The sequence below is a fragment of the Equus asinus genome, chromosome 9, assembly GCF_041296235.1.
Source record: "Equus asinus isolate D_3611 breed Donkey chromosome 9, EquAss-T2T_v2, whole genome shotgun sequence".
NCBI classification, from domain to species: domain Eukaryota; kingdom Metazoa; phylum Chordata; class Mammalia; order Perissodactyla; family Equidae; genus Equus; species Equus asinus.
In genome coordinates, this window is record NC_091798.1 from 59,651,415 (window position 1) to 59,673,773 (window position 22,359).

The 22,359-nt window shown below is 39.9% G+C and overlaps 1 protein-coding gene across 4 annotated transcripts in view; it reads right to left on the minus strand.

Annotated features, from left to right (window-relative positions):
• Nucleotides 1-15,881, minus strand: part of COMMD10 (COMM domain containing 10) — a 170,577-nt gene extending 154,696 nt beyond the window's left edge. For 2 of the 4 annotated variants that reach the window (XM_070517570.1, XM_014841704.3), the window contains exons 1-3: nucleotides 15,705-15,857; nucleotides 14,234-14,324; nucleotides 1,025-1,135 (exon numbers count right to left, since the gene is read on the minus strand). In XM_070517570.1, the coding sequence (XP_070373671.1) occupies nucleotides 1,025-1,135; nucleotides 14,234-14,324; nucleotides 15,705-15,745 (243 nt within the window). In that variant the 5' untranslated portion in view covers nucleotides 15,746-15,857. Of the gene's footprint in view, nucleotides 1-1,024; nucleotides 1,136-14,233; nucleotides 14,325-15,704 lie in introns of all 4 variants that reach the window. The other 2 variants (XM_014841703.3, XM_044780132.2) reach the window with 2 other exon arrangements.
• Nucleotides 15,882-22,359: the final 6,478 nt, after the last annotated feature.

The following is a 22,359-nucleotide window of genomic DNA, read 5'->3' on the forward strand; positions in this document are numbered from 1 at the left end:
AAAACTGTATAAATTTTTAACAGTGATATCTATCCCATTTCGTACATTATTCTCTAACAACTTTCTCATAAATCCCATGCTGCTCTGTCCTATTCAATTATCCTTTTCTTCTATTGAAGGCCCACCGAGGATATGAACCATGGTCATCTTTAGGATCTGTAATCTATATGAGGCTATATGTAGTAAATGCCCAGCAGCTTGTCCTCCTAACAGTATCTCTAATTAGCAATGCTCATGAAGCCACTGCACTATTTAAACTTTTATTTCACAAGTATTCTGTCTAATCAAACAACAAGAATTTAGGGAGAATCTATTTTAAGCCCAGCAACGTAACATGCACAAAAAATATGATCCTGGCCCCTCACGAATTCAAAATCTAGTGAAGGAGACATAACTGAAACACATGAAATAATGAAAGGCTAACAATGTGCTCTCCTATGATAAGCCAAGGATAAAATGAATCCAAATAAGGTGAAAGCTATAAGTATAAGGGGTCAATGCTGCAGTGGGGGGAGGTGTGACTTGAAGGGGAACTTAAACAATGAACTGAATTTAGATGAAAAGAAGGGATCAGAAGGGCAGCTCAGTAGGAAAAAATAGTACGACCAAAGGTCCTTTGACAACTACTACTTTTCTACATGTTTTATTTATCAGCCTAGTCAAATAATTCGCCCAAAATCATTTGTTAAATTTCTGAAATAAAATGTGTTCATTTTTTCAAATTATTATACCAAGTAACAATGAATTAAAATCTTTTATAACTGTCTCAAGTCAATGAAGTCTTGATTCAAATTGTCAAATACTTTACTTATGCTACTCAACATTAAGATTGTTTTGCAGAATGCATACTGTGGAAAAATCATAATTCAGCTTTTTTTCATTACACTGAAATTCTTGATTAAAATATATTCACTGCTTCTATCTACACACTATATTTTTAAAAAATAAAATGGTATAGATATCATAGCAATATAAGGACATAATAAACAAACCATGCTTAGGAAGCTTGGGGCAATAAAAATACCTGTTCTAAAATGAATGATATTGTTTCAAGAACTAGGTGAAGATCTGGTTTCTCTAGAGAAAATGCAGCTTGAAGTTTTTCCTCCTCTTCTTCACTGAAACTGTTCTCAGCCTACAACACAAAAAGCAATGTATTAGCACGCACTCAAATATTCTAAACTCAGATACTCAACAGAAGATTCACTTACTCATATATGGAATGAGAACATGAAAGAAAAAGTGAATCCATGGTGAAAGAAACTGATGTGTTTATAAATTTCAATATCCAAAATCACAGTACAGTTCAGTATCTGGATTTTGTCAAAGTTCATTTTTAAAAACCAGCATTTTAAGTTCTATGATTTACAAGAGGTGGAAAATAACAATAAATACTGTAACAAATGGACATGTAGAAAAAATACCAGAATACAATACTAGAAGGTAAAACCCCAAAATATTAACAATAATTAATAGTAACTTCCATCTTTACTCATTCAAAAATATTTACTGAGTTATCTATTACGTGCAACACAGACAGACAGTTCATGTCCTCAGGTATACTATACTTTAGTTAGAAAGACACATAAAAACAAATAATTATTGGAGGTGACATCAGCATCATGGCAGAGTAAGTTCTCCCGGTAATCTCTCACCTCCAAGATACAATGAAAAGGACATTCATACTCCAACAGAGGACATCCATACACAATACAAAAAACATCAGAGAGACCCACACAACCATATGACAGAGGGAAGAGAGGCTGGAGCCCTCCTCGGAGGAGGTGGAACAGGGTTAGAGAAAACTTGGCGCTGTCCCCTAAAGGCTGCAATGCAGGACTGCAGGAGACCTCTGAGAGAGAAGAAACAGGGGAGGGGACGTTCATTCACGGGAACATCAAAGGTCCCCGAAGGCTCTTGAGGCCTAGAGGGAAGCCCTCTACCGGGGTGAAAGCTTTCTCAGGGGGTGACCTCATCGAGTCAAGACCCTCAGGAGAGCAGATAGCAAGAGCAGAGCAAGAAAACCCCAAGAGCATGCAGGAGAAAGCACTCCTCCCCCGACCCGCCCAGCATGGCTCCAGCACCTAGGATCTCTGCTGAAGGCAGACAGCTCAGAATACGCAGCTCTTGACCCCAACCCCATGACAACAGGCAGTAACTGCAACCAAATAACACCAGGATGCAGAAAAACAGAGCCACTCCCTCTACTAATATCAAACATTATATTAGATCTCCAGACCAGAAAGAAGATAAGTACCCAGAAATAAGTCCTGAGGACACAGAAATACGTAATCTAAATGACGAAGAATTCAAAATAGCTATCATCAAAAAACTCAATGAATTAAAGGAGAATGTAGAGGAACAATTCAACAAATTCAGGAGCTACTTCACAAAAGTGATTGAAACTATAAAGAAGAATCAATCAGAAACATTAGAGATGAAAGACATAATGGAAAAAATAAAACAAAATATGGATTCCCTGAACACTTGAGCACATCATAGAGGAGCACATCAGCATAATAAAAGACAGACATGTTGAAATGCTCCACATTGAGGAGAGAGAACTAAGACTAAAAAGAAATGAAGAGTCTCTGAGAAACAGCCAACTCAATTAGGAAATACAACATAAGAATTATAGGTATTCAAGAAGGAGAAGAGAAAGAGAATGGAGCAGAAAGCTCGTTCAAAGAAATAACAGCAGAGAACTTCCCAAATCTACAGAAGGAGATGAAAATCCATGTGGATGAGACTACCAGATCTCCTAAATATGTCAATGTAAAAAGACCTATTGCAAGGCATATAGTAGTGAAACAGGAAAAACTGAATGACAAAGAAAGAATACTAAGGACAGGAAGGCAGAAGAAAATAACCTACAAAGGAACCCCTATCAGGCTTTTAGAGGATTTCTCTGCAGAAACCTTACAAGCTAGAAGGGACTGGAATGACATATTCAAACCTTTGAAGGACAAAAACTCAGCCAAGAATACTCTATCGAGTGAAAATATCCTTCAGATATGATGGAAAAATAAAAACTTTCCCAAACAAACATAAACTAAGGGAGTTCGTAGCCACAAGACTGCCCCCCCCACACACACACACATACACACACACAAGAAATCCTCAAGAAGGCCCTCATACCTGAAAAAAATAAAAGGGAGAAAGGCGTTACAAAGCACAGAGGAAGGAGATAAATAGATAGACAGAATCAGAACAGGACAGCAAATACTCAAGTATAGCATCAAAGACAAAGGGAAGGAAGATATCAAAAACAGATAATCTTGTCATTTTAAACACAAACTCATAACACAAGATGGAATAAGATGTGAGAAAAACAACTTAGGAAGGGAAGAGGAAAGGGACTGAATCAGTTTAGTTTAAAGAAATAAGAGGCCATCAGAAAAGGGACTATCTTACCCATGAGATTTTGAATACAAACCTCATGGTAACCACTAAACAAAAAAGTAGAACAGCAGAGACACAAATAACAAATAAGGAGAAAACAAACACAACATAAAATACTACACAACTCAATTGATAGACCAAAATACACAGGACAAGAAACAAAGGAAATACAGGAGAACCAGAAAACAAGTGATAAAATGGCAGCATTAAGCCCTCATATATCAATAATCACCCTAAACGTAAAAGGATTGAATTCTCCAATAAAAAGACACAGAGTGGTGACACGGATTAAAGAACAAGACCCGACAACATGCTGTCTGCAGGAAACACATCTCAGCTCCAATGACACAGGCTCAGAGTGAAGGGATGGAAGACGATACTCCAAGCTAATGACAAACAAAAGGAAGCAGGTGTTGCAATACTTATATCAGACAAAGTAGATTTCAAGATAAGACAGGTAAAGAGAGATAAAGAGGGGCAGTATATAATGATCAAAGGGACATTCCATCAAGAAGAAATAACACTTATACATATCTATGTACCCAAGACAGGAGCACCAAAGTTCATAAAGCAGCTATTAACAAACCTAAAGGAAGATATTAATAATAACACAATAATAGTAGGAGACCTCAACACTCCACTCACATCAAGGGATAGATCATCCAGACAGAAAATCAACAAGGAAACAGTGGAATTAAATGAACAGCTAGACCAGCTGGACTTTAAACAGACATATATAGAAGACTCCATCCAAAAACAGCAGAATACACATTCTTCTCAAGTGCACACAGAACATTCTCAAGGATAGACCACATCTTTGGAAACAAGGCAAGCCTCAATAAATTTAAGAAGATTGAAATAACAACAAAGCATCTTCTCCAATCACAATACTATAAAGCTAGAAATTAATTACAAGAAAAGAGCTGAGAAAGGAACAAAGATGTGGAAACTAAACAACATGTTATTGAACAAGCAACGGATCACTGAAGAAATTAAAGGAGAAATCAAAAAATATCTGGAGACAAATGAAAACATACCATACCAACTCATATGGGATGCAGCAAAAGCCATATCAAGAGGGAAATTCATCACAACACAGGCACACCTGAACAAACAAGATAAATCCCACATAAGCAATCTCAAACTACACTAATTGAATTAGAAAAAGAAGAACAAAGCCCAAAGTCAGCAGAAGGAGAGAAATAATAAAAATCAGAGCAGAAATAAATGCTATTGAAACAAAAAAAGGCAGTAGAAAGGATCAATGAAACAAAGAGCTGATTCTCTGAGAAGATAAATAAAATTGACAAACCCCTAGCCAGACTTACAAAGAATAAGAGAGAAAGTTCAGATAAATAAAATTAGAAATGAAATAGGAGAAACAATAACAGATTATACGAGAATACCACAGAAATACAATGGATTATAAGAGAATCCTACAAAAAACTATATGCCAACAAAATGAACAATCTAGAGGAAATAGATAAATTCTTAGACCCTTACAACCTCCCAAAGCTGAATCAAGAAGAAATAGAGAATCTGAATAGACCAATCACAAGTAAAGAGATTGAAACAGTAATCAAAACCATCCCAAAGAATAAAAACCCAGGACCAGATAGCTTCCCTGAGGAATTGTACAAAACTTTCAGAGAGGATTTAATACCTATCCTTCTCAAGCTATTTCAAAAAATTAGAGAAGATGGAACACATCCTAACACATTCTACAAGGCCAACATCACTCTGATACCAAAGCCTGACAAGGACAACACAAAAAAGGAAAACTACAGGCCAATATCACTGATGAACATAGATACAAAAATCCTCAACAAAATATTGGCAACCCAAATACAATACATCAAAAAGATCATACATCATGATCAAGTGGGATTTATACCAGGGACACAGGGATGGTTCAACATCCGCAAATGAATCAATGTGATACATCACATTAACAAAATGAGGAATAAAAACCACATGACCTGGGGCTGGCCCGGTGGCACAGCGGATAAGTTCGCATGTTCCGCTTCTCAGCGGCCCGGGGTTCACCAGTTCGGATCCTGGGTGTGGACATGGCACCGCTTGGCAAAAGCCATGCTGTGGTAGGCATCCCACGTATAAAGTTGAGGAAGATGGGCATGGATGCTAGCTCGGGGCCAGTCTTCCTCAGCAAAAAGAGGGAGACTGGCAGTAGTTAGCTCAGGGCAAATCTTCCTCAAAAAAAAAAAAACCCACATGATCATCTCAATAGAGGCAGACAAAGCATTTGACAAGAGCCAACAGCTATTTATGATAAAACCTCTTAACAAAATGGGGATAGAAGGAAATCATCTCAACATAATAAAGGCCATATATGACAAAGCCCCCCACAGCCAACATCATAGTCAATGGGGAAAAGTGAACGCCATCCTTCTGAGAACAGGAACAAGACAAGGATGCCCACTCTCACCACTCTTATTCAACATAGTACTGGAGGTTTTGGCCAGAGCAATTGGGCAAGAGAAAGGAATAAAAGGAATCCAAATAGGGAGTGAAGAAGTGAAACACTCACTGTTTGCAGACAACATGATCTTACATATAGAAAACCCTAAAGAATCCACTATTCTAGAAAACTATTAGAAATAATTAACAACTACAGTAAAGTTGCAGGGTACAAAATCAACTTACAAAAATCAGTTGCATTTCTGTACTCTGACAACGAACTCAGAGAAAGAGAACTCAAGAACATAATTCCATTTACAATCGCAACAAAAAGAATAAAGTACCTAGGAATAAATGAACTAAGGAGGTGAAGGACTTATACAATGAAAACTACAGGACATTAGTGAAAGAAATAGATAATGATATAAAGAGATGGAAAGAGATTCCATGCACATGGATTGGAAGAACAAATATAGTTAAAATGTCCATACCACCCAAAGCAATCTACAGATTCGATGCAATCCCAATCAGAATCCCAATGACATTCTTCACGGAAATAGAACAAAGAATCCTAAAATTCATATGGGGCAACCAAAGACCCCAAATTGCTAAAGCAATCCTGAGAAAAAAGAATAAAGCTGGAGGCATCACAATCCCTGACTTCAAAATGTACTACAAAGCCATAGTGATGAAAACAGCACAGTACTGGTACAAAAACAGGCACACAGATCAACGGAACAGAACTGAAAGCCCAGAAATAAAACCACACATCTTCAGACAGCTAATCTTCGACAAAGGTGACAAAAACATACAATGGAGAAAAGAGTCTCTTCAATAAATGGTGTTGGGAAAACCGGACAGCTACATGCAAAAGAATGAAAGTAAACCATTATCTCATGCCATACACAAAAATAAACTCAAAATGGATCAAAGACTTGAAGATAAGTCCTGAAACCATAAAACTCCTGGAGGATAATATAGGTAGTACACTCTTTGACATCGAACTTAAAAGGATCTTTTCAAATACCATGTCTTCTCAGATAAGGGAAACAAAAGAAAAAATAAACAAGTGGGAGTTCATCAGACTAAAGAGCTTCTGCAAGGCGAAAGAAACTAGGATCAAAACAAAAAGACAACCCACCAATTGGGAGAAAATATTTACAAATCATACATCCGATAAGAGGTTAATCTCCATAATATATAAGGAGCTCACACAACTGAACAACAAAAAAACAAACAACTCGATCAAAAAATGGGCAGAGGATATGAACAGATATTTTTCCAAAGAAGATATACAGATGGCCAATAAACACATGAAAAGATGTTCAACATCACTCATCATCAGGGAAATGCAAATCAAAACTACACTAAGATACCACCTTACGCCTGTTAAAATGGCTATAATCACTAAGACTAAAAATAACAAATGTTGGAGAGGGTGTGGAGAAAAGGGAACCCTTACACACTGCTGGTGGGAATGCAAACTGGTGCAGCCACTATGGAAAACAGTATGGTGATTCCTCAAAAAACTAAAAATAAAACTACCATATGACCCAGCTATCCCACTACTGGGTATCTACCCAAACAACTTGAAATCAACAATCCAAAGTAACATATATATCCCTATGTTCACTGCAGCACTATTCACAATAGCCAAGACATGGAAACTGAGTGCCCATCGACTGATGATTGGATAAAGAAGATGTGTGTATATATACATATATATACACACACACACACACACACACACACACACACACACACACACATGGAATGGAATACTACTCAGCCATAAAAAAAGAAAAAATCATCCCATTGGCAACAACATGGATGGACCTGGAGGAAATTACTCTAAGCAAAATAAGCCAGACTGAGAAAGGCAAAAACTAGATGATTTCACTCATATGTGGAACATAAACACATGGACAAAGGAAACAGTTCAGTGGTTACCAAGGGAAGGCGGCTGGGGGTTGGGCACAGGGGGTGAAGGGGAGCACTTATGTGGTGACAGACAAGAAATAATGTACAACTGAAATTTCACAATGATGTAAACTATTATGAACTCAAATTTAAAAAAAAAAGAATTGCTAATCAGAAGACTAAACCAAAGAAAGGCAAAAAAACAAAAAAACAAAAAAAACCCCAAATAATTATTCAAGTAATTTCCGTTTGATGAGTTCTGCAAAAGTAATCGGTTATTACAGGAGCACACATAAAGCAGGAAGTTAACTCTTTTTTATAATTTCAATATTTTCCAAAACTTACACATTACACAACTATTTTTATAAGCAATATAGGAAAGAAAGAAAACAACTAACCCTCTAAGTATACTCTCTGGCTAGTCTCCTTTCTTTCATTTCCAAAATAATCTCCTGGATCTAAAGATATTGGCTTATCAAGTATGAAGAACGTACACTATTAGACCAGCTTTTAAATAAAAATAAATACTTTATCCACACATACTGAAAACAACTTTCTCTACTGCTGTCTCTCCCCAACAGCAACACAGAGAAGGTTCAGAAGGACCACGAGTCCCTGCCTTGACAGCTTAGGATGAGGTACAAGTACATAGCCACAACTGAAGCAGCATTAGAACTCTTAAATGGCATATTTTTGGAGGCTAGTCACCAGAACTCCCAGTCTCTACTTGTTTTATGACTGAGAAAAACATGAACCACAATTGAGCAAAATGCCAATCACTTACCTCAAGAAAAATGTTTTGATTTAAAACTTCCAGAATCTCTGTGACTACCACACATCTTCTTGAAATAATGAGCTACAGCACCAGAGTTTATCAATATGAGGAATACAGTAACAGTATTACTTATGTATAATCACTGAACCACATGTTGCATTAAATTCAATGGAAATTTACAATTTAACTTCCAAAGAGGTCAAGCTGATTCCTTTTACTATATACCAAGTAACCTATTTTGACAAAATAAAAAAAGTGACTGAACATGTATAAAAGTAAACTTTAGTGTTCCCAATATACACAAGGAAGTGAGATGTTTTAAAAAGAGAGAGAGCAACAAAAGGAACATTCTCAAGATCTTCAAGGGCATTATATTAATAAAGCGGTTTGGAGTGAAGGGAGACAAGAGAATATTTATCTCCACCATCCAACAAAACATCAGGCATGCACCCTTAAAATAAGATGGAGCTTAGAATATGTGAGCAGAACAGCAGATAGAGAATACAGCTATAAAACAAAGTTCCAAAAACATATTCAACACCTGGCTCCAACAATGACCCTGGGTAGATAAATATTACATTTAAGTCCCTCTATTTGCTTCCAAATAGCAGCAGTTTAACTTCTTTCCATCTACTAAAAGCAATCCACACATATTTGGGAGTTAAAAAGAAGGTAAAGGAGACATATTTCTTTTTATCCTCTCAATGGGAAAAAATTAAGTCCTAGGTTTATAAAATTAGAGAGTAAGTGTCCAAGAAACTTAAATTTTAAAATGGAAAGTGGATGTTAATTTTTTCTATATTTAAAAAGCATATGCCATAAACATATATACACAGGCAGAAAGGAAAAACAACACTTAGGAATAAGGTACTGCTAAATGGATTGACATAGAAAGATCTCTGATTAAAGTGGTAAGTGAAAAAGGCAAACAGCAGGGCAATATATACAGTAAGGTATCACATATAAAAACACAGGCAAACCACACATTTCCGTATGTTTGTGCATGCACATGTGTGTGCACATCTGCATTTAATAATATATGGAAAAAGACTGGGAAAGATAAAAACCAAATTGATAAGGAAGGTTACCTCTAGGAAGGTATGGTGGTTTTATTATGTCCACAAATTCTTTAGCACTTCACCCTTCAAAAGAAGGAGCCTAATCTCCTTTCCTTTGAATGTGAGCCAACCCTAGCGACTTAACTTCTAACAAGAAGAATATAGTGAAAGTGAAGCTACGTGATATCTAAGGTTAGGTCATAAAAAGGACAGCACATCCCTCTCTTGCATCACTTGCTCTGGAAGGAGCCAACCTCCTTCTGGAAGAAGTCTGGAGGAAAGGCCTATGTAGCAAGGAACTGAGGCCTCACACCAACTGATGCCACTAGCTAGTCAGATTGGAAGGAAATCCTCTAACCCAGTCAAACCTTCAGATAACAGCAGCCCCAATCAACATCTGAAAGCAACTTCATAAGAAACTCCAAGCCAGAACCACCCAACCAAACCATTCCTAAATTCGTGACCTACTAGAACTGTGAGAGATAATAAATGTTCATTGTTCTTTTAAGCTGCTAAGTTTTGGGGTAATTGTAATTCAGCAACAGATAAATAATACAGGAGAGAATTAAGATGGAAGGAGTGGCAGGAGGTAACCAAGTGGGAATTTCAGTTGGTCCACACTGTTTAAAATTTTTAAAAGAAAACTTATTCATTAACTATTTGTGAAATTTAAAGTGTTATTAAAATGCTTAATTTAAGCCCTCTAAGTATTTTGAATTATATAGGGCACAAAAAAAAGTAAGTTAAAAGCTCCACTCTTGCAACTTTTCTTTTTCTTTTTTGTTTTTTGTTTTTTTCCTGAAGAATTCATTTTCTTAACATGAATGATGAGGGAACCAATCTCAATTCCACATATAGTTGAAATTGGGTCACATTCCTCAGAAAATTATAGAGTCTTCTATTCTACGAAAATAGTATATTATTTAAATAATTATGAAGGCAACTAGGTTTTAAAAACTCAGAGCATGGATTTAGAGACAGAGAGAACTGTGGTCCAGAGTCCGAGCTCTGACTCACATACACAGTCATGCACACACACAAACACCACAATGGAAGAAGACATGGTACGAGTACTCTGCAGACATTATAACTTAAAGTGTATGTATATATCTTTCTTACCCAATAAACCAATTTGTAAGGAGCCCTCCACATTATATTAACTACAAAATAAATGCATTTTCAGAGATAAACTACCCTTTTCTCTTTTTCCACATAGGTGGGGCCAATTCTTCTTTGTGCAGGACTATCTTGCACATTGTGCAAGACATTTAAAGTCCCAGGGCATTAAATGCCGGCGGCACCCTCCACGCATTGTAACAATCAAAAAAAACCCTCAGGCATTTCTATATGTTGGGTTTACATCTGTGATTGTCCTATGTGTCATAATGGGGAAATACTGTGGTACTCACAAGTGAATCTATCAAGTAAATCAACTTCTATTTCAAACTTCTGAAAGAAATAGTTCTAAAATGCATGGCATCCCTTCTAGAATTTTGTAAACAAGGTATACTGGATTAAACTAATTTCTTGTGATGAGTCAGGTCATAATTATGAGCATCAACGTTCTGTGCTACAGTATCCTAAAGAACTCCTAAGACACATTGATGCTTTTTCAGTTCAGTAAAAAAACCTCAGGCCTCTGTGCTTTTATATTTCTTATGCATGACTTTCATAATTCTTCCATTTCATTCCATAATCAGTAGTCAATTCTTGAAGCAGTCTATATGCTCCATCACAGCAGCACCTTAATCCCTGAGTTTGCTGTTTCTAGCCTGCCATGGCCAGGTCTAGACAGCCGATCTCTGAGAACTAGACATACAGCACAGTTACATTAATAGACTCTGTGTGAGGGCCTAAAAGTCTCTCCTATGGAGCAAAGCGTATGAGTTTTTTTTAATTGCATGAGTTGTGACAGCTATTTTTGAAACTCAAAAGCCATCAATGTTTCTTTCTAAGTTCCCAGCTATGGAAGTTAGTCTGACTTCCCCCAGTATTTCCCAAGGCAGATTCTATTAGCATGCTGGATGGAACAATTCTCTGTGCAGGACTACACACTGCAAGACATGTAAAGTTCCTGGGCATTAAATGCCACCCTCGAAACACTGTAACAACCCCCAAAGTTGCCGTGTATTTCTACATGCTAGGATAGGCCAGGAAGATGGCCAGTTCAAAGAGGACTCCCAAACCCATACTTAGGCGTGCCCATATTCTATACCTCAGCTGTCTTAGTTTCCCCATGTTTAGTCCTACTAGGGATTCCAAGAAACTCGTCTGGACAAAACCAGATTTTCTCTGCCTATAAGCAGATTAAACTTGGTAAAATTAAAGTGCCAAGCTGATAACATTTAAAATAGCAACCAAATTCCTAAACCTCTTCACCAATCTACCTACATCAGGTTTCACTGTTCTAAGGGCTCCACTGTCTCAGGGCAAAGGCCAATTTCACAGACCAAGAGTACATAAAAGAAAGCTGGCAGATCCTGAATGTCTCCTCAAAATTTTGAATAAGAGCCTTTATCACAATAGGAGTCCCTCTGGAAAAACACTTCCTGAAACTGTCCAGGAAGAAAAATTTTGTACCTTTCCTGACTTTCTTTCTTAGCAGACAAGTAATCACATACGTGTATTTCTGTCTTCAGTTGCTTCAGCTCTCAACAACCACACCTCCTCATCTCCACTCCCCTACCTCTGATGGCATAGCATTCAAGCATCTCTGTGGAATGCTGCAGCCACTCAGCTTCTCTAAGATAGATGTTAACTTATTCTCAACTCCAGAGGTGACTGAGGGTCAAAGATAAACTAGACATCACAATTTTCCCTGCAAATGTTTCATCCTCCCTCAGTATGAAGAACAGAAGATGTATATAAGAGTTTTTGTTCCATATTGTTTTATATGTTTAAAAAGGCAGCCATCAGCTCAGAAAATCAAAGCAGAATTTCTGTATCAACTGCCTGCATCATTCACTTTTAGACTGATTTATATACTATTTTGTACACTTTCCTGAGGTTTACTGTAATGGGATAAAGGGATGGATTGTGGGACCAGGCTGCCTTACTAGCTAGCTGTGTGACCTTGGGCAAATTACTTAACTGGTCTCTATCTCAGTTTCTTCAAGAATAAAATAAAGATGACAACAGTACTGACTTCCTAAAGTTGCTGTAAGGATCAGATGAGTTAACCATACAAAGCCTTTAGAATGGTACCAGTCACAGAGGGAGCACTGTGAATAGGACACGCCACAAAATGCAGCTGCTATTGTTAATACTGTTGTTGCTCCTCCTGTCCATCTACTTCACCAATTCCTTACAGGCAGGAATTTAGAGGATCGATATTGGTTTTGTGTTTCCAATGGCAAGGAAAAGAATTAACTCCAAGAATAGTTACTGAGTGCAGATTGTATAAGTGTCATTGTATCAGGTACGGGAAATATAAAGATGAGTAAGAGATGATACTCAAGGTATTCAAGGTCAGAGAAAGACCTCATAATCATGAAACAAATACTTATGAGGCGGTACTGAAGTGAGGTGAGAATGAACCAACTGTTTTAGAAGCACAGAAGGGAGAACAACAAACTGCTGAGAGTGAGACTGTGAAATCCCTGAAAGATGAACAGTTTAGTCACTAAAGCAGGGAAGAACACGGCAGGTAAAGGAAAGAGGATATGCACAGATACAGAGCTGAAAAAGTTCATGGTACGTTCTAGTAGAAGAGCGCAGTCTACTGTGACTGGAGCACTTGCAAAGCAGAGAGAATATAGGTTGTGGTCATATTATAATGTTATCATAATATAATACAACGTTAAGGATTTGGAACTTTTTCCCACGGAGCAACGGAAAGTCAGTAATGGATTTGAACGCTGTAAAGATACGATCAACTGTTTTTAGGAAAAAAATATTTGGAAGGATAAATGGAATAGCATTATGAAGAAGCGACAGGAAGAGAGAAGACTATAGACAGAGATACCAGTTTGAAGGTAATTACTGTAGCCCAAGGGAGGGAGAATAAGAATCTGAACCAGGACTATGAGAAGAACTTGGATTTGAGAGACACTTCAAAGGTAGAAAGGGCTTTGGGGCTGGCTCCCAGCCAGGCCAAAGAGGAAAGAGTCCAGGTTCTTGTTTAATGGTGATGCCTAGCACCAGGTAGAGCAATTAGTGGGTGCTCCATAAACATGTGTTGGATGGAACTAAATTTTTATACCACAATAAAGACGTTAAGTTAGATTGGTGACCAAGCAGTGACATCAACATGTCCAAAATAGCCACACAGAATTATTTTTAAGAGGAAGAATGAAATCAGAATTTTCCCAAAGCATGTTCCACAGAACCTTAGTCTCAAAATATATATCATGATAAAATAATTCCAAGGTTGAACACATTTGGAAAATTTTGCACACCGTATGTACCCTTAAATATTTACTATAAATACTACCATATAATATATTCTGAAAAGTAACATAATAAGGAAAAAAGATTAACTTTAATGAAGACAGTTTCCCAAACTTTTGACCACAGGACATTATCAAATTTTCTAGAGACCAAGTGTGCTCGAGGACACACTGGGGAACACCATACTTCCCCAAAAGTTCTTTAAGTAGAAACAGAGTTTCAGTGGAATCACAAGAAAGTATTATAAGCTATAAAAATGAAAAGTACAAACCTTCAGGTGAAGTTTTTGAAGAATTCGGGTGAGCAATCGTGGAAATCTTCCTATATCTATTGCATTAATCAGCGACACTGCTTTTTTCATGCTAAATAAATTCGTAAAACAAAGTTTTAAGATGAGTTTTCCAAGAGGAATTGTACTTACGTTAAGTACAGCTGTCTATAACTTCAGTTATCTATAAGTTTTCATTCCAACAACTCTGCTGTAAGGTAATGCTAAGTGAAATAATGAAAAATAGATGATGGCCAGCCAAGGAGGCACGGCATTTCCAAGAAGATGTCCCCCAAAAGTACTTCTGTTCAAAAGGTCCATTTGGCAAATTTTCTCTTTCTTGTGGGCACCGCAAACTACTAAGGGAAGCTTGCACTCTGCAGAGAATGGCACGAATTGCAGGAATGGCATGAGAATGGCAATGGGTGTTTAAGCATCCACTTAACTCAAAATGGAACTCTGAAAAGAGTGAGAGGAGGGAAGTAGCAATTACATCAAAAATATAAAGAAAAGAATGCTGCATGGTAGCTAGTGGGGAAAAAACTACATACACAACCATATGGGGTCACTAAGTACACAAGTGTTTTAAAATCCTGCTTCAAATGTAATAAGCAACTTTGAATTATGTGATAACAATACAACCACACCATCCTGGATATGGTTTATTGATGTGGTGTGTGTTACCCAGGACACTGGTGTGAGGAAAAAAACTGGCTGTCAGAACTCAAGAAATCCAGGAAGATAGACAGAGATACCAGTTTGAAGGTAAACTTTAAAATGACAACTCTCTTCTTCCAGAAGATTCCTGCCCCATCCAGGCACTAAAAAGTTATTTTCCAACTTCAATTATCTCCCTATACACTTCAGCACTTTTTCCACATCCACACACCACCTGTACTACGTAATTACTTTTAATAAGATGCAATCATTTTTACTTAAATAGTTTTATTTTAAAAGGGAACTTTCTATCATCACCATGAACAGCAGACCTTACCTTCCCTAACTGGAAATTAACTAAAAATAAATAAAATGAAGACAAAAGTAATGTTACCAAATTCTGACTAGTTACTGAAACTCCCGGCCTGAGGCCTGCTCTACCTTGATTGAAAAGAGAGATTAACAAGACCCTCCAGCACCAACCGGGGTCTTTCTCATCATCATCAGGTCTGAGAACTGAAATCGGGAACGGAATGCCGCGTTATGCCGCGTTACTCCAGGTAGGCCTGGGACTTCTGATCCTACACTCTGAACAGCGGCACAGACCACACACTGGCGTACTGCCCTCAGCTGCAGCGCCCCGCGACCCCCCGAGGTGAACCACCGCCAAGGTCGGGGCGCCCACAGTCCCGTGCACTCCTGCGGGGACCCCGGGCCGCTTCGGCTGCCCCGCGCCCGCGCCCGCCCCCCCCCGCGGCCCAGGCGACACACAGCAAGGACATCCCGGCCTCGTCCGCGCCAGCCGGGGGGCGGCTACCTGGGGCTCTCCCGCAGGATCAGTGCCGCGGACGCCGCCATCCTCGAAGCTCCCACGCCCGGCCGCCGCCTGTCAGCTGCTCGGAGCCCAACCAATGGCGGCCACGGCGGACGGAAAGCCGGAAGGCCCAAGCCGCGCAGCGGGCCGGACGCCGCAGCCCCGTCCTGAGGGCCTGCAGGGACGAGGGGGTGTCCCCAGCGTCCTCCCCGCTACTCTAACCGTTCGGAGTTAGGGCTGTACGCGTATTAATTTATATTTATACATTTACTTATTATATGTGTATACACATATCTGGATATGTTTTATGTGTATAATATGTGTTTATTTTTATGTATTATGGATGTAGTTTGTGTGTATAAACATAGGCATTTAGGCGTGTGTGCATATACATTTTTTTAAACAGAGAAAGTGTAGGCACTCCCGCCGTGTTGGGCCTGCGCTGCAGAGATGAGCGGCGGAGCGCGGTCCCTGGAACAGCCCAGGGCGCCGCGCATCACCCAGCAGGAGATGTGGTGCCGCCAGCTCCAGCGTGGGCGCTGTGCGATCAGCCCCGCCGCTGGAACCTGCAGCCCGGGAGCTCTGCAGAGCGCCTTGCGGAGTCTGCAGTATGTTGCGTCGTTTATTCAACAGGATTCGTTGGGTGCCTACTATGTGCCAGGCACCGTGCTAGGCGCTTGGGCTGCAAAAGACCAAAATTTCTGCCCTCAGAGATTGCCAGCAGTTCAAATGGACGAGCCTTTGTTGCGCCCTTCTTTGGGGTCTGGCACTGAGTTAGGTACTGGGTAATAGGGAAGATGAAACGCGCGGCACAGACTACCATTAACGATGTCACAAGAGAATTGGAGATAACATGGGTTCACGAATACCTAGGTCTGCCTTAGAGAAAAACAAGTAGTGCATTAAGGGGATTCAGAGGTGGGAACAGTGCTAAGGCATCAGAGATAGGGTCAGGAAATCTTCCTGGAGCAGGTGGCATGAAGAAGCATCCAACGATAAGTTGTGGCATGTGCACTTAATCTTGTGAGAAATGGGGAGCCATTAAGCGTTTTCAAGCAAAGACATTTTTGTGATGACAGCCGGGTTTTTTGAAGGTCGTTTGTTTTGTTTTGTTTTGTTTTGTTTTGAAGATGGCTGTCATCAGAATGATGATTGGGTTAGAAAGAGGTAAGCAGGAAAGCCAGATAGGAAACTATTGCAACAATCTATGAAAAGCAATACAATCCACTGGTAGTAAAATGACATTGGAGAATGAACATATAGTGTATGGATTAGAGTTACATTTCAGCTGTAGAATCTTCAGGAGCTGGCAAAAGATTGAATTTAATTTTCCTACCTAATTATGTTTTACTTAAATTATTATTTAAATTAGTTGGCATTCCTACAGCAGCCCAAAAACATCCTAACTGAAAGGAGAAGCCAGATTGCAAATTAAAAGTGAATAATTCCCACATGGATAATTGAGTCAATTATGCAGTGTGTTGAACACATACAAATACATTTAGTTCTACAGCACTCCACATACTCCCCAACTTATGCAGTATTTGAAAAAGATGTATGTGAATCTACATAAATTATAGGTCTCTGGTAACAAACACAGATTACCTTACCTGGCATAACTTTAAAAGGGTCCCAGTTCCCTCAACTTTTGAATCATTACCCTTTTGATCCATTGCCTGAGCCACTAACCAACTAAAACCATTTTTGAATTTCTAGTGAAGTTTACCTCCTCCTCACTTCCCTTCAAAACCACAGCTGGGATTTTGAGCAGAAGAGCATCAAGGTGGTTTGAGCCCTGATGAGGTTTGAGTCCTATTCCTGCTGCAAAATGGGAGTGCAAATAATGTCTGTTCCCCTGGGCTGTGATGAGAATTAAACAACGTGATGTGTGTGTGCAAGAAACACTCTACCCTCCCTTATAAAACAAAGCACAGACTTCCAAGCTTTTTGCAAAAGTCTCCAGCAGACACAGAGTCCTCTCACTGATTCTCTTCATTTTCACTGATGGGGTGATCACTTCTTAGTACCACTTCTTGCTATAAAGGCTTGATGCAGTGAGTAATTTTGCCCCTTAAATGAGACCCTCACACATAGTACTGTTCCTCAGTACTATGGGATATTTCCAGAGAGACTATTTCCAGTTACTGTGTCTTGGAACAGCCAGGAGGTGGGAGTGTGGGGAAAAAGATCTGTCTGTAGACTCATTCCAGTCGTCTGTCTCTTGTTGGTCAGAATTTGTCCTATGGCTTATTCATCCCCCGTATTCCTGGGGTATGTCACCTGATGCCTCTAGGCAGCCACTGGGAAATCCAGAGCTTCCATGAGTCTAGTAGAGAAGTAACTGAGTCCTGGAGCTGTAGGAGAAGAGAGCCCAAGGCCCCATCCCTGCCCATACTCACCCCTCCCGATGTCTCCTCCCCCAACCCCACCCCGCCAAGGGTGGCAGCAAGTGTCAGGGGCTTTAAGACCAGGGGAAGAGTTCCCAGGAGCCACTTTTTTGGGAAAGTTGAGCTCCACACTGAAGCCTGGGACGCGGTGAGGATGAGCTTACCTGGGGAGGTTGTAACTTGGAGACAGTTTTACTCCTTGAGTGGAATCTTGACACAGGAGTTGCTTGGGGCCTGAGTGCTTCAGCTCTTGATTGATGTGGCTTTTTCAATTCACGTCTGCCTAGTTGTTTTACCAAAGTCTATCACAGCACAGGTTGGAGTGAGATTGGTGACAGCCCTCCACTGTGTCCTGGGAGCTAACACTCCCTTCTAGGTGTGACCTTTGTCCTGGTGGGAGCCCCTCCCTTTTGGTGGTTCCTTCTCAAGGGCTCCGTGACAATCTCCTACCATATGGCCTCAGTCTGCACCCACCCTTTCCCCACCAGGCATGATTTATATCTTTGACACTCAATGAAGTGGAGCCAAGATCTGAGCCTTTTTTTTTCCCCAGAAGTCTACTCCAACTCTTAAGTAAACCCTGGGTACACCAACGAGACCAGCCCAAATCCATCCCTCAACATTCCAGCCACAACTACAAATGATCATCTTTGGAGGAAGGGTAACACCTACCCGCCCACCAGAACAGTGTCGGAACCACAGGAACCCAGTCCAGCTGAAACATCCTTTTAAGTCAGCTCTTGATATATATTGTCAAATTGGGAGGTACAGGCATTTTTATTATGTACCCAGATTATTCTGGCTATGGATTAGCTAAGTATCTCAAAACTGTTGAAAGTCTGTAGTGCTACAAGTCAATTGAGTTTCTCAGGTGAACTGTTAAAGGTAGATTAGAGTCACATACAGGCAGAGGCCTATCTTTAAAGGACTGTCAAATACAAAGTTCATATTCAGCTGCTTTGTCATATTTGATTGCAGAAGCCATTGGCCCAGTTTTCCTCCTTCCCACCATCACGCCGAATACACACCTCTCCCTCTCCATTGCTCACTCACTGTTTCTAGCCCTGTTTTTAGCTCTGTAGTCAGCACTTGCCTCATAGGTGTGAGTGCATCAATTGGGGCATAAGTGAAGAACACCCTTCTAGATGGTAAACATGTAATTTTCCGTTCCACATTTTCTCCTCAGATTCTCAGGGGAATGAAGTTTTAAAATTAAATTTTATTTATAAGTTGGTTATGTGAATGTTCCTGTTTAGTGGGAGATACATCAGGAATAAAGAATGCATGAACATAATCTATACTCTAAGTATTTGCATGCCAGGCTGTGATGTGGAAAGGAAGCAAAAAGCTTAGGAAAAAAAGAAAAGAAGGAATAGCATCAAGGTAGCAGGCCACATTTGCCCATAAAAAAACAGTATTTATATTCACCCACCCTTAACCAAATGGAAGGTGGGGAAGGGTATGAGAAGGAAACTTTTATTAAATATAGCAAAAATATACTTTGTGATATATGAGCAAATCCCTTTCTAATCTATTCTCAAACTTAAAGTTGAAAACCATCTCAAATTATCACCCCTCCATTTTGATTTGCACCTAGTTTTCTCCATTCTACCTCCCAGAAGTCTGTGCCATTAACAGGACTGATATTTACACATAGGACATGTGAAAGATTGAATGGTTTCTTCTGTAATTTTCACCAGAGAACACAGTTTGAAAAGAGTTAGATGATGCTTCCCACATAGACATGTGAGGTGTGATTACGGATTCCCTTGTACCCAATGACTAGTAAAGGAAACAAAAATAGTAAACGCCACAAATAAACAGAAAAAAAATCCACCTGTCAACAACAAACAAAAAGGAAAGAAGCATAACTTAATAACACACTTGAAAAAGTGTTTGCCAAGAAAAGAAACGTTATTAGCTAAGCTGGATTCTAAAGATGATCCCCAACCCGCTGAAACAGTGCTGGGAAAAGAAAGCGTCCACAAAACCATGAGAATTCGCTTTCTGTCCTTCAATTTGGAGAGGAGCAGCATGGGAGGTAAATAGTCAGCCAAGAGGAAGTCATGGGAAATCCCTGAAGGGTGTAAGTCCCTGATGGCGGATGCAGGACTCCTTGGAGGCTACAGGAACCTTCAGGAGCCACTCTTTTGGTGCCTCTGGGTGAGGGGAAAAGTAGAGCAGTAAGACAGAAAAAACAGAACTATGTCTAAGAGTTTTGTGACGAATAAAGAGCTAGAAATAGTAGGAAGAGGAAAGAGAAAAGAAGAAAAGGTGCCCTGAGGCAAAAAACCAGTGGAAAAGATTACATTGAAGCCCCAGTGAAAATAGCCTTCTCTCAACCTCCCTACCTCGTTGTTAACATTAGCTGAAACCCACAAATACTCCAATTCTTCCCCGGTCCTAAGCGGAAGTGAAAGAATGAAATAGGGAAGTGAACACCAGGGCTAACTTAAAAGGAATCAGAGGCCCCGGGGCGTCACAATTCATGAAGGGCTCATCTGAAGCCTGGGGTGTCCCCCCTCAGGGACTGGACATGCCCCTACCAAGTGCAGTGGATCCTGATGGAGGATAATTAACGAAATCTCAGAGTTGAGGAAGTGAAAATTAAATCCACCAACACATGCTACCCTCAGCTTCCCCTGAAGCTTTGGTAAAAAAGTAGATAGAATGCAATACTGAGCCATCAAGCTGGCATCCTGGATGGAAAAACAAACAGATCTCACAGTAACAGGCAAAGGAACTAAGGAGACTTTGGCACCACATCAGAGGAAACAGAGGTCTGGGCAGAGCTGTCTTGCTAAACATAAGAAGGAAGAGAAGAAAGGGCCTGTCGACTATGCAATCATCCTACAGACAAACATATGAAAGAGAGATAGACAGGAAAAACAGATGAAAAGTTCAATCTGGAAGAAATTGTAACTGAAGAGGTAGAAAATCTCATGTGAATGCTCAAGATAGAACTTAAGAAAATAAATTCAGTGGAACAAGAGCTAAAAGACAGCTTGATAAAATAAGAAAATTAGATGTAATAGGCATTGTGAAACCAAAGAAAGTGAGGACGAAAAGCACACCATTCCCTAATTACTCCATAAATTAGAAACTGAAAGAAACAGACTAGACACAATTGCAAATTGAATTATTGGCAGAAAGGAAGGGCTATTCACATCAAATGCAAAGGAAAGAGATAAACGCAAAGTAGATACTCAGAACAGAGAAAAGCCAACCTAAGGATAACTGTGTCCCCAAAGAACACAACAAATAGATGCAAAAATACGTTCAAATATGTGATAAAGTGTCTGGGTCCATTTTTTTGTTGTTTTTTTGGTGAGAAAGATTGGCCCTGAGCTAACACCTGTTGCCAATCCTCCTCTTTTTGCTTGAGGACGATTGGCCCTGAGCTAACATCTGTGCCGGTCTTCCTCTATTTTGTATGTGGGTCGCCGGCCCCAGAGTGGCTTGATGAGTGGTGTAGGTCTTCGCCCAGGATCTGAACATGAGAACCCCAGGCCGCCAAAGCAGAGTGCGCCAAACTTAACCACTATGCCACCAGGCCAAGCCCTTGAGTCCATTTTTAATGTTTGCTGATAGCTTTCAAGCCTCTATCACTCCCTCTTCCCTTCTGCCCTACATCTGGGCAACCTGATAAGGAAGCCCAGGTGCTCCCTCCTTTGGCACTGGCAAGAAGTTCAAACCACATAAGCCCCTGACTGTGTGGGAGAACCCTCATCTGGGCCCCGCTCCCTAACCACCGTAAAACCCCAAGCCAGACACCCTTCCTTGCTCTCTCAAGCCATTTTTGGACCTGCTTGAGAGCTTGTTCTGCTCTCCCCAGAAAGCCTCATTATGTGAATAATAAACCTTTTCGTCCCTTCTTGAGGTACGTGTGGTATCATCAGTCCGAAGAGCAAACCAAATTTGGGTTGAGGAATCCATCTCTTCTCTATGAGATGATCACAACAAACATTTACCGGAAGACAACTTCCCTATAATGTTGGAAAAACTGAATCTGTACTTTGATGAAAGAGAAAATTGTTTTCTGGAAGAAGCTAATATAGAATGATGATGCTGGAACAAATTCTGGTAAAATGACCAAACTCCAAAGATAATGAAGAAATTCTTCAGGCATCCAGGTGAAAAAAGTAAGTCACTTGCAAGAGGAAAAAAAATCAAGTCTCAGACCTCTCCATAGCAATGTCTGCAAAGTTTTGAGAAAAGCGCATTACATCCAGCCAAGATGCTATTCAAGTATTAAAGCAAAAGTGAGATAT